Genomic DNA, 14,088 nt, shown 5'->3' on the forward strand with positions numbered 1-14,088 from the left:
TCATAAGATATTTATTTATATTTCTAGCTTTACATTATTTCCTAACAATTTTATCAAGATTTGGCAGAAGCACAATGTACATACAACAACAAGAGACAATGCAACGTGGAATTTTATCTAAGCAGTGAACTGGGGCAATTTGTTGAGAAAGTTTAGCTTTCCAACAAAGGTCAAAGGTCTACCTCGAACTCTACTCGACTCCAATCTTGAATACTCTCCTAGATCACAATACCTAGTAACATCATAATTCAATACTAGGCAACTTTTGTAAGCTTGCGCCTACCTTGTTCTCAAAATCCTCTACTTCTTAATTTATCCAATGCTCATATTCTCCCAAGGTCGTATTTGTTGGTCGGGACATAATTGGTTGCTTTGTCAACTTCTTTGCCCAAAAATTCTTACATCGTCTTTGGTCAAAGAGGGACAAATTGTTGACACCCAATTTTGACCCTCCTTTCTTCTAATTCATTGTTTTCGAGCTTCTAATTTAATAACGTATCAAATTATTCTTTTTCACAATTATTTTTACTACTACAACTATTTATCTACTAAAACTATATATTTTATTACTGAAATTACTATTATCATTTTTATACCTTCTTAAAATAATTAATTGTTGTCGCCCTTTTTTTCAAGTTTCTTACTTATTTAATTAACTATAAATTCTTATTTGTATTTGTATTTTATATTAGATTAAAGTTGTAATATTGATATTTTATCATATAAATTATTAGTTATCATCTTTTAACATATATTATGTTAGTTATTAAGTTAGAAGCTTAAAATAATTTAAAAGAAGAAAGGAAAATCAACAAATTCTTAACTAGCCCATTTATTCTAGCACGCTTCAGTCCATATTTTTGCCCAAACGTTAAGTCCCATAATACTTTTTAACCCTAAACATGACTTACCTCTCCAGATTGTCTAGCTAACGCGCCTCTCTCACGATACCGACTCTTTTGTCTTCTTCATCATTTTCAGAAAGTTCCAATCTCTTTTGTCCATAGATAAGAGTTGTGCCTCTCCATTTTCTAGTAAGAACATCTGTCTCTCACTTAATTTCTCCAAGCTCTCCTTTTCTTTTGTGATTCTACCTGCAAACTTATCCAGTGAGTCCAACGTTCGAGTTTGACCAAGTTCAAATTTTGAAACTCAAAATCCCACCCAAATGCTTGGCTTAGAAGTCTTAGATTTCTCTATAAATACTTACTCTTTCAGCCATTTCAAGGACGTTTTTGGCGACTGGCTGAAAAGCACCAAAAACGCTACAACTTATCTACTCTTAACAGTGTTCTTCTTTTTTCAAGAAGGAAGTCTTTTCTTTCATTATTGTCAAGCCCCGAACCTACATCTCGGACGTAACTGACACTCAAAAACCATTGCTGATCCCCAAGCGAATCCTTGTCCTGACTCAATACTCAGCAGAAGACTTTCTCAACAATAGGAATCTCAAAACAAACTCAACTCATAAGATATCACAAATAAAATATTTTACTCACTATACTCAAATGAACATAATTGTTCAACTCATAGTCTTTAAAATATCAACAAGCGAATGATAAAAAGACTCCTCAACTACTATTGTCTATGAAACCTCTAAAATAATGCGATGGAAGTTGAGACACGACCCACGATATCCTAACAAAACTGAAAGATAAATGGGCAATCATCCAAAAACAAGGAGGCCCACCAAAGCAACTCTGGAATTCCAAGTGGTATAAATGGAACGCCTGTTGATTACCCCGAATACCTATATCTGCATTATGAAAATATACCGGCCAAATGACGTTATTGGAACATCTAGATCTACACTCCTAACTCTTTACTGCACTTAGTTTCTTTTTATTTATTTATTTATTTTTATTGAATAATTATTATTCAGACCGCTGGTAAGTGAATCTAAAAAAGAGTTTGATTTGAACATTTGCTCTTGGCCTCATATAAATTTAACTATAAATTTTTTAGGATAAACATATATTATAAAGTGAACATGTAAAAATGAAAAATTATTGAACAAACAACACCAGAGATTAGCGGCAAAGGAGGGATCTTAATTTTGGTCATCTCTTTTTGGACCGAGGAAGAACCACCATTGCAAATTTGCCACGTTGAGAGATTCCAGTTACTTTCTCTATGCTTGTTTCGTTTTTTAAATAATTACTCCCTTAATTCATCTCGGCAAAGTTGAAATTTCGAGAGTCAAATAAGTTTTTCTTTGAATTAAAAGTCTTGCATATGTCTTTTAGATATATTAAGTGACGTTGTTATTGTGATTTTAAATATTCTTTACGTAGTTTTCAGACATATAAAGTTTATTTCAATAAAATAAACAAATTCTATGTCCGAATTCATGATCAATATTTAAAAATTTAAATCTCGAAATTCCAACTATATATGCCACATAAATTGAGAGAGGGAGTATTCCTTCAGTTTTAACTTTCCGTTAGCATTACGTGCCAAAATCACATATCTAAACAATTAAAGGTTAAATATGTTCAAATTGAATAACATGAAGATTAGTACTGAAATAGTACACAATTTAGTGGAAAACAATAGTACTCCTTCCGTTTAAAAAAAATGATCACCTTTTTTTTTAGTTTGTTTCAAAAAGAATGATTTTTTTTTTGTAATATTTTAGTTTTAGCTTTTCATGTGGCATGTTTAAGGCCACAAGATTAAAAGACAATTTTGTATATTTGACATAACTTTAATTTAGGACCACAAGATTTAAAAGTCTTTATTTTTCTTAAACTCCGTGTCAAGTTAAATTAGACCACTCTTTTTGAAGCGGAGAGAGTAATAAAGAAGAAGATATTTAACTAAGCAAACTATTAAAGGAAAAACTGAAAATATATAGGGAGTAATATTTTATGTTAAAAGTAATTTGTGTAGTCAAAGCAATCCTCCAGATGTCAGTTTGCTATAAGGTAAGAAAAGCAAAAAAAATAAAGTCAAATATAAATAATAGAGGTGAGATGCACGTAGAAATCTCCTCAAGGCATCAATCATGTAATATTAATGAGAATATATGGTAAGAAGACGTGGGGAGCTCAAACTAAGTTATTAGTCTACGAACGTGTAGGCTACCACCTTAATGATACTTAATTATAGAAACAAAATCTCATCTATATATATATATATCTCCATGCACATATATTATATATATCTTCTTTAATTTGATTCTAATTTTATAGTTTTAGAGAAAGAAGAAGAATGGGAATATCATCAAAGTTACAAGTTATTTCTGTGTTGTTAGTTGGCCTACTGGCTTTGGAGGCTGTGTCTTATAATTTTAACTATGGAGATGCCATGGACAAAACCTTGCTATTCTTTGAGGCACAAAGGTCTGGAAAATTGCCACCGAATCAACGTGTCAAATGGCGCGGCGATTCAGGCCTTAAGGATGGTTTTCTCCAAGGGGTAAGACTTATTCATATATAGTATATATTCTGATTTATAATATAGGTTATGTAATTAATTAAAATAATGGTTGATATGGGGTATGCAGGTGAATTTGGTGGGAGGGTACTATGATGCAGGAGATCATGTAAAATTTGGATTGCCTATGGCATATAGTTTGACAATGCTAGGATGGAGTGTTGTTGACTACAGGAAAGAAATAGCAGACCTTAATCAGATGGGAAATACCTTGGCTGCTATTAAATGGGGTACTGATTACTTCATCAAAGCCCATACTCAGCCCAATGTCCTCTGGGCTCAGGTAATTAAATTCTTCTTCTCTACCCCCAACTACATTTAAATTTGTTGCAACTTGCAATAGTTTTGGTCACCTGCCTCTTGAAAATGCCAACTATTGTTTTATCGAGTAATACATAGTATACATCACTTGCACGTTACCCCTTCATTTGATATCTGGTACATGAATGATCTATTAGATCACAACTATAGGATCATGTAACGTTTTTGGGAAAATTGTATATTGACATTATTTGAAACTTTTGTAACTGATTTGAATATCCCAAATGCCTAGTATTATTTAATTACTTATCTTTCATAATTTTCATGTATAACTAGTTTTTCGATACGTGTGTTGCACATATATATTAAATAATGCATATGTGATATATCTGAGATCAATCAACAGTTGCATCAAAATGTTTCTTCACAATACAAAGAATATCTGAAAATAATTTGAAAAAATTGATGCACCATCAAATTTATTCATGAACAATTCAAAATCATGTATAATCTAATTCTTTTTAAGGAGGGGGTGGGTGGGAGGCATAGCAATGTATATCTGTATCAGTTTACCATTCTAAACTGAATCATTACTTAAGCAAATAATAAGATTTTTTTTCATAAAGCAATTAAACTATAGAGGAGCCACTATAAAATGTGCACTAATATAACTTTGAATTTTAAAGAAACAAGTTTTAAAGACTTGTTTTTAAGGTAGTATGTTTAAAAATGAGAGAAACCCTCTTTTTATAGTAAACAAAGGGTAGGATGAATATGTGCTTATTGCGACTTATCACAAAATTAAAGTCAAATGTGAAAAACTGTCTGCTTGTAATATAATATAAATAACGAAATAAATATAAACATAAAATATAGAAGGTACAGAAAATTGAGTGTTTTTAGCTTGGAGTATTATAGTAATTTAACATTGAAGTTTGAGGATGATTTTAGTTGGGGGTATTATAATAATTTAACATTCAAGTTGGGAAGTTTATGGAGTATAAAAATATAAATGTATTAGTTTGGTTGGTGAAAATTTCAGGTGGGAGATGGTGATTCTGATCACTATTGTTGGGAGAGAGCAGAAGATATGACAACACCAAGAACTGCTTACAAGCTTGATCCTAGCCACCCTGGTTCTGACCTTGCTGGTGAAGCTGCTGCTGCTTTGGCTGCTGCCTCTCTTGCATTCAAGCCTTATGACTCTTCTTACTCTAATCTCCTTTTAGTCCATGCAAAACAGGTACACCTTAATATAAACAAAAACTTTGTGTCTTCAAAGGTCTTAATTTCACATTTAATTTATGAATATGTATAATTTTATCAAGAGTGTTCAATTGACCACCCTTTGCAGCTATTCTCATTTGCGGATACCTTCAGAGGTTTGTATGATGATTCCATTCCAAATGCTCAAGCATTCTACACATCATCTGGTTATTCGGTTAGTAATAATTTTCATTATCCTTTACTCCCACACAACTTCCTAACGCAAGTTCAACTTATAAATTTGCTCACATCAACTTTGTTGATCATGATGTATTAGGACGAGCTTCTATGGGCTGCTGCATGGCTCTATCGAGCAACTTATGATGAGTACTACTTAAAGTATGTGGTGGACAATGCGGTATCTTTGGGAGGAACTGGATGGGCAGTCAAGGAATTTTCCTGGGACAACAAGTATGCTGGTGTTCAAATTCTTCTGACCAAGGTAATTGCAATAGTTGGAGATGTCCTAGTTTCAAAATAGAAAAAAACAATTACTTTTGGAATTAGTTTGTTGCAATGTGGTTTAGCTAATCGGATAAGGTCTTGCGTTTTTTTAATGTGTAGATTCTCTTAGACGGAGCTGGTGGATCATACACTCCAACATTGAAACAGTATCAGGCTAAAGCAGATTACTTTACCTGTGCTTGTTTGCAGAAAAATGATGGATACAACGTAGCCCTGACTCCTGGTCAGTAATGTTGGATAGAATTTTTCTAAAATTCTGCGTCTATATATTGATTAGTTAGTAAACATTGTTTTTTTTCTCAATAATGTTTTTCAGGAGGCCTGATCTATGTTCGTGAATGGAATAATCTGCAATACGCTTCATCAGCTGCTTTCCTACTCGCCATGTACTCCGATTATCTTTCTGAGAAAAAAATTGTATTAACATGTCCTGAAGGTCAAGTTCAACCATCAGATGTCCTCTCATTTGCTAAATCACAGGTATGCGCATTTCAACACGCAGCCGCCTGACCTATTACTTGAGCATAACCTGAGTTCATTTTCACCTTCTACTACTTTTTATGAAAGAAGTAGGAAGTTGTGATACTGTTGAATATAGTAGATATTTTAGTTCATGGATTTCATTATTTTAACTGACTTCATGATATTGAATTCTTCAGGCTGATTACATTCTTGGTAAAAATCCCAAGGCCATTAGCTACTTAGTTGGTTATGGACAAAACTACCCAATCCACGTTCACCACAGAGGCGCCTCCATTGCCCCTATTTCAGTACTACATACTGCTGTTAGTTGTATAGAAGGATTTGAGACTTGGTATCGCCGCCCTCAGGCAAATCCCAATATTATCCACGGTGCCCTTTTGGGAGGTCCAAGCAAAACTGATGACTTCAGTGATGACAGGTCCAATTATGAACAAACTGAACCAACATTATCTGGTTCAGCTCCTCTTATAGGACTCTTCGTCAAGTTGCAGTCCCTCTCAGGCTATCCAGGTAAGCTTTTAAATAAAAATTTCAATTTCTAATCAAGATTTTCAAGCTTGTCCTGTCATACAGTTAGTAAGTTTGGCTTTAAATTACAGGTTCTTATCGTCATACATCACCAACACCATACCAGAAGCCTCCAGGTTGGTAACTATACTTTAAAGCATTAGAAAAGCCGAGACGAAGCTTGATTTTTGGTTCACAACTATTAAAAACTTACCACAAGTAATGACGTTTGTATTCTGCAGCTTCCTATCACCCACAGCCATCAACACCCTACTACAAGGCTCCAGGATCATCAAACTATAAAGCTCCAGGTTTGTACCATTAGCAATATGACATTGCACTTTCATTTCTCTTTTTATACTTTTTCGTGTCACCCACCACACAGAAGAAGGATAAAACCGAACAAATGAGGAAAAGCGAGAACTATAAATCAGAATACCAACCAAATTAAGATTAAAATCTTTATCATAGCAAGTTCTTTTCATTTTTGCAATGATACAATAATTAGAAAATTAAAAATTGACATTTCTTGCAGGTGCACCAGTGACATTCTTGCACTCCATAATTTCTACATGGACAATTGGTCCAACAACTTACTACAAGCACAGAGTGGTGGTGAAGAACACATCTCAAAAGCAAATCACAAATCTTAAGTTAATAATTGAAAACCTTTCAGGATCATTGTGGGGGCTTAGTCCATGCCCAGAGAAGAACACATATGAGCTTCCTCAATGGATTAAAATACTAAAACCTGGTTCAGAACTCACTTTTGTATATGTTCAAGGAGGTGCTCAAGCCAAGGTTTCAATAAAGAGCTACCACTAATAGAGAGCTGACCCGTTATTGCCCAATTTTCCTGAGGCTTTAATTCCTTACCAAGATATTTTTCTTTTCTTTTTCATGTTTGAACTATTGACATTTGTAACATGGCAATAAAGATGCTTTTTGCAACCATTGTAGTTTGTGAATTACTATTTTTTTTTCCCTCTTCTCTTCAACTTGCAAGCAAGAAAATGCATTTACTTCATTTGCTCGCCATAATGAGATAAATCGGTAGCACCTAGAGCTTCAATACAACAACTCACCAAATCATTACATAATAATTACGACCTACCTTGGTAATATATTCAACACAAGGATTTTTATCATGGAAAACTCCTTCCTCAAGGGAGTAAAAAAAACTACGACCAACCTTTGTGAGATTTGCCTCAAATCTCCACTTAAAACTCGAGCAAAAACAAAATAGACTAACGCCTTATTACCTTATCCTTCCTAGTACAATTGTCCCTTTCAAGATTCTACCATAATACCGCAATACCATAATATCAAAAGCCTTTACCACTCTAGGAACAAATACCTATTACAAAATGTTTAGTAAAGTAAAAGGTTACAATATTTCAAACAGAGAATCAGTCAAAGAACTAGAGAACTATGACACCTGCTTCCTTAGGAACATGTTCTCTTCGATGAAATTTGACTCTTCATGATGAAAACTATGGCTAAGAATAAATCTTGATATGTGTGAATAGAGTCCACCATCAATAGAATCAATGTGGCATATTATATAGGAGAGGTGATGTGTAATACCCCGTACTTTTGAGCTAAGATTTGAACCATTCGACTTCTGTCTTTGGTGGTTCTTTGGTTTTTGGAGGACCTATTTATGCTTGGAAGTATCATTTGTGTTTAAGTTAATTAAAGAATGGATAGATCAAGTTTGAAGGGGTTATGCCAAGTATGGTGTATGGTAGTAGGTTGCATGTGTGGGTCATACCTTGAGTCGCGGATGGGCTATGGAGTGAAGTAACTAATGTGCAACATTGGAGGAACCATGTATTTACCGTACATGGAAAGTACGGGATGTACCTTGGTTGTAGGTGGAAGGCGAGGCCCATACAGGGGAAGGTAAGAACCGTACATTTAGTTCTTGCACAAGGTCCAACTTCAAGCAAGTGCATCTCTCAATCTATGAAGAGTTAGAGACACATCTAACAAATTCTACCACAACCTACATAACAATTTATGCAAAATCAGAGAAGATGATATCGTACCCAATGTCTAATTTAGTTCAACGAACAAATCCAAGACCTAAAAATTAGTCCTTGACTCTAAGAACTTAGATCACCATAATGAAAAGATGAAGGGCCAATTAGGGGGGATCAAACACTATCAGAAAAGGCATAAAGTAACGTACCTGCATTTCATCCCTTGTTCTTAGGAGTTTGCTTGCTAAGTACCATGTGGTTTGGTACTCACCCTTTGCTTCTACAATTGTGTAGGTTACGAGCCTGGATCTTTGTGATACTCTCTATTCTCTTATGGAGATTTGTGAGGTAGATATTTGTCATCGCGATGGACCGTCTTACTTCTATTTATGATCTTGTTCTACTTTAGAGACAACATCATTTGCGACTTGTGTTTTCTTTCAAATCTATTGTAATACATTAGAGGCTTGTGAACGAGACCACAAGGTTTTGGGGGTTTTATTAAGTTGACTTAGTTATCCGCATTTATGATATTTTGAGATTTCAATCTGTTTTACATCTGTATTTTTTGTGATATTTGTGTTTTAGGTTGACTTATCTTGGTGGGATAAGACGATTTTCATCACATCCATTTTTGGGTCGTGAAAAATGCTATTAATGCCCCAGATTCATAGGTCTCACGTGTATACAAGTCATGTCTAGTAGAGTCTTGAGGATCTGCGGAGACATTTGTGGCTTATCTTCGAGAGGCTCTGGTGACTTTTAGGAATAATCTTCACTTCTTTAACTTCTATTGTGTGTCATTGGTCCGATCTGATTCTTATGGCTTCATTCCATTCTCTCACTTATAGTGATGACTTGTACGTGGTTCTTTATGGGAGAAGTTGATGTGTTGTGCATGGCTTGGATGTAGATTTGGTACTAAGGTGGAAGTGATAGACTTATGGAAATAATGTGTGGTTAGATTCAAATTGTTTAGCTATTCAAAGGGGTTGAGTAAGATGATGGATCAATGATACATATTCAGGATATTTGAATATTGAGATGAATAATGGTTTCAGGGACTTCATGAATGTGTTATCTTTTTCGGGTTAGTTACGCAGCATCGAAAATAATACTTTTGTGGTATATACGATATATGGAGTGGTTTGACGATTTGGAGTGGAATTATTAAAGGAACGACTAGATAATGAACATTGTAACTTTGGAAACTACAATTAGTAAGGTTGTCATAACATGTATGGGTTTCTTAGCGAATGATGTTGTGCCAATTGAGGTTAGAATCTTATAAGTGGTAGATTTACACTCATTTGGGGCCTATTTAATTCAACATTTAGTGTCCTCAATGCCTAATTATGTCCTATTCTGATAATATTTTGATGATGCTAAAGGACAATGCAATTATGAATACTTGAAATAAAGACCAAAAACATGGAAAAAAATGTAAACTCCACACTGTTCATCGCATAACCAAAATGGTGGATCACCCAACTGGTACAACCTCACCCAAAGTCACAATTGAAATTGTCAAGGAAGTTCAGTGAATTGAATGAAGAAACGACGACTCACCGAATGTAATGGGTGAACTGAATTACCATCGTCGAAGGTGACAGGACTTTGATAAAATATGAAGGATTAAAAGGCGAAAAAATGTGGTACTCAGCAATTCACCGGACATTAAATGCAGACTAAAATGTGATCACCAACTGAGGTTGAAACACATGAAGCCTAGATCAAGAGAAAGGCAAGCTAAGGAGCAAACAACGATCCGCCAAATCAGCTTGGCTAGCCTGACTAACATCGCCGAAGGGGTCACACAATGAATTTTGGGCCTAATTTTGGGAAAGTATAAATAGCCCAAAGGAGACTTTGGGAGAGAGGCTTTTACGGAAGAATTTTTTTGAAACTTTTAGAATAGAGTTTTGGAGTTCCTAACTTTGTATGCTCTTGAGAAAAACACTTTGAAAATTTTTAACTTTTGCTCTTGAATTTGACAAATTGAAGTTGAAATCAAAGTTGGTGTTGATTATAATTGCTTAATTTGATCACATCCATTACTTTCTTTATGATAGGTATAGTTTATTTACTTTTGTGATGGGTGACTAAAACCCCAACCCTAGGGGTACAATTATGGGGTTAGGTGTTGATTTAATGTAGTGGTTATTATGTTTTGCTCTGTTTTATTGTTGTTCTTTCATGGATTTGGACTAATTGACATGGGGTTAATTCATGGGTTAAGGTTGCAAACTTAATCCTAGTTTATATCTTTGATTGATGCTCAAAAGAAATTGACTGAAGTGGGTAATTAGTCTAATGCTTGCAATTTAGGTTTGATGTCTATGATTTTCTTGAAAGAGAAATTATGGGTGAGGTATATTTTCCCAAATCTGCTCGAAAGAGAAATTTCATAAGGTAGTGAGTTGATTTCTAAATCACATAAATGAGACCGAAAGAAGATTTTATGAATTGACACTATGAGATCGAGAGAAGATTAGTTTCATTTAAGATGACCCAGCCTATCCATGATTGTCCAGAACTATTTAGCAACACAATTACCTCTATTTGACATCAATTCTACTCCCCGCACCCCTAGATTGCTTTCTAATTGATTGATTCTCTAAAGTTTTAATTTAATTCTAACTCGTGATATCAAAATCTTTTTCGTATATTTGGTAGAACCATTAACCCACTGTTGTTACTTGCTGCAAATGAATTAATTTACAACCTTAAATTCTTGATAGAATTCCTTGCATTATATAACTCTATGCGGGGTTCTACCACGAGTCTTAATTTGGTATTCTTATTGACAACGATTACTTATTCTCTTAATATTTTTGAGGATAGTTTGAGCATTATTAAAAATGGCGCTGCACTGAGGAATGATGGCTAAGCATTCCATTTTAGAAAATAATTTGTAAATTGGCTTAGTTGTAGTAGATTGATGTTAGGTGTTGTGGTTTGCTGATTTGCAGGTATAAAACATGAGTGACCACTTTAGTGATAATGATAGTCATTATGGGAAAAATGACATTATGAGTGATTTGAATGATATGCACATAAACATCATTGAAACCACGGGAGCCATCCAGTTGCCTCATACAACAAGGAGGACAGTCTTTTCATCTAATCGAAACAATGTCACAACTGCTCTAAATGAGAAGAATGTTCAGAGGTTTTGATCATTGATTAATAACGTTTCAAAGACCCTTCATCCAATTCTAAGCGTCAACGATTGTTAATCAGTATAATAACCTAACTAAATGAGTTTGGGTCGAATCCCACAGGGAGCGGTACGTGTTTAAGATTCAATAGGAAAGTACAAATATGTTCAAGTTAGCCAAAGGAATAGACATTATCGAATAGAAACATAATTCAAATTAAGGGGTGACACGAATGTCAAATAAGGGGGTTTTGGTTTTAATTAACTACAACAGAAACAACTAACACAAAAATAAAAATAATGAGACGGGTTCTTGGGATGTGATTCGATTATAGGCTAATGTAGACAAATGGGTAATTGCAACTGTCAGGAAATAGGTGTAAATTAGTGAATAAGCTAGACTATAGAGGGGATAAATTTTCTCTCGAATAATTTACCCCGAATCAAGTGGATTTCTCTCGAACATCAACAAGCATGCAAAAATAAGAACAACCTACACTTTAGTTCATTCACTCTCTCGAGCTGAATGTGTGGAAAAAGGGTTTAGGATTCACTCTCTCGAGCTGAACCCATGACAACCCAATACCCACAGACATCAATCAATAATCTTGGTTTTAAAACCTCTCTCTCGAGTAAGCCAAAAACACGAAGGTAGAACTGCATTTGCAACTATAATTCTTTAAATTAACCACAATTAATGATTGAAATCACTTCTACATAGTATTTAAACTAACAATTAGCAATACTCATAAACTAAATTAACCCATAATCACATGATCACACCCCAAGAATTGGGGTTTTAGCTAGACATCATAAAAAGATAAAAATCGTTACCAAATTGAGTTTCCATCAACTGGGAAAGATTAATCTCGTCTTTACAAAGGTCCAAATTGAAGAATCTCAAAGACCCACTTCCAATTTCTCAAAAGTGAAAAACTTCAATTCTTCAAAGCTAAGGAAGAACTTGTCTCAATACTCAGGATTCTCTGTCAAAAACTTAGAACTCAATATTCAATAATAATATGATAATTATTGATACTAAACTAAATGCTCAAAAATGTATTTATAGTCACCAAAAATATGTTGCGAAGAGCCATTCGGCACAGTAAGTCAGGCTCGCCGATCCACTCGGTGATGCGCCCTTTAGCCAATTTCATCGCCTTTCTGTCTTGGCCTTCAGCATCCTTAGGGGCAGTAACTTTGTGCGATCCAACACTGCATTGCGGAACCTCTCAGCGATCCGCCGAATGCTCCTTTCTCTCGCCGACTTGATTTTTCTCCTTCAGGGCTTGTCACATTGGAACTTTAGGTGGTCAAATGGCCACTCGATGACTCGCCAAACGGACTTGGCAATCACCATGCTCTCTTTTCTTCCTTCTTTCAGCTCGCTTCGTTCCTTTTTGCAATTAGTGTCCTTGCTTTGTTCCTCAATCCAAATACTTGGAAATCAAGGATTTTACATCAGTTATTTGCACAAAATAAGCATTTGAGGACACTAAATCTATCCAAATAAAGCCCTAAATGAGTCCAAATCTTGGACTCATCAACACCCCCAACTTAAACTTTTGCTTGTCCTCAGGTAAAACTCAAGTTCAGCAGTTAAAAAAGGATGCCTCAAAATGTGCTACACAAGACTCAATCATGAATGCACAAAACAAGACTCAATTTACTTATGCAAGGATCAACTGTGCACTCAAAGATTCAATTGTAACTCACGAGTATCAAAGATTCTCAAGTTCACAATACTTGCTTCAAATGCAAGTTCAAGCTCAACAAAGGTACTCAAATGCCCTCACACAAAGATGATTCCATATTCACACACAATTTGTTCAACAATTTATAGCTCCGGAATCACAACAACTCTCACACTCACAAAGATGATCACATGCATGACTCCACCCATATGTTTGCCCTTATTTTCCAATCAACATTCATTTCAGCTCACTTAAGATCAAAGAGGTCTTTTCAAGGCTTGTAACGGGGCTGAGTGTAAAGATATGATCATTTAGGCTCAGTGGCTATTATCCTCATGAAATGTGGTATGAACAACACTTCCTTTCCCTTTCTTCATCATTCTCATTCATGCTCAAAATTCACCCTATTATTCTCTTTCCATGGAATATCGGACACCCCATTTGTTTTGTAACTTTAACAACTTTATTCCACTACTTTTTCATTCTTTTTGTTTTCTTGTTCTCTTTTTTTTTGTATGGAGGGGTTTCATCTTTCTCAAAACCATGGGTTAAGGGGGACTTCTTTGCACTTCTTGATTTACCTTCTCTTTTCACCACACCCAAGTTGGCTATTCAAACAAACCACACTTCATGAGGATTAAGGGTGAAGGGATAAAAAGAGGTCTCATTTGCATCAAGTTTCTTCCAAGAAAAGGCTAAGGTAGGGTGCTCAAGCAAAGTTCACACACTCACAAGGTAGGTCACAAAAGAGGTATAATGTCAAATTGTTTCACTCTTTAAAATTGTTGCCTAAGATCATTTTAAGAGCTTGCATCACTTAGTCAACCAG

The 14,088-nt window shown here is 34.9% G+C and overlaps 1 protein-coding gene across 1 annotated transcript; it reads left to right on the forward strand.

Moving 5' to 3' along the window:
- Positions 1–3,195: 3,195 nt before the first annotated feature.
- On the forward strand, positions 3,196–7,404 carry LOC102605883 (endoglucanase 5). Its single transcript, XM_006354921.2, has 11 exons — positions 3,196–3,420; positions 3,509–3,721; positions 4,742–4,942; positions 5,054–5,140; positions 5,243–5,407; positions 5,530–5,653; positions 5,747–5,910; positions 6,090–6,423; positions 6,513–6,557; positions 6,663–6,731; positions 6,956–7,404. Exons 1-11 carry the CDS (start codon positions 3,214–3,216, stop codon positions 7,243–7,245), a joined length of 1,899 nt encoding a protein of 632 aa, XP_006354983.1. The 5' UTR covers positions 3,196–3,213; the 3' UTR covers positions 7,246–7,404.
- The last annotated feature ends 6,684 nt before the right edge of the window (positions 7,405–14,088 follow it).

The sequence above is a fragment of the Solanum tuberosum genome, unplaced genomic scaffold (genome assembly GCF_000226075.1).
Source record: "Solanum tuberosum cultivar DM 1-3 516 R44 unplaced genomic scaffold, SolTub_3.0 scf00183, whole genome shotgun sequence".
Classification (NCBI taxonomy): Eukaryota; Viridiplantae; Streptophyta; class Magnoliopsida; order Solanales; family Solanaceae; genus Solanum; species Solanum tuberosum.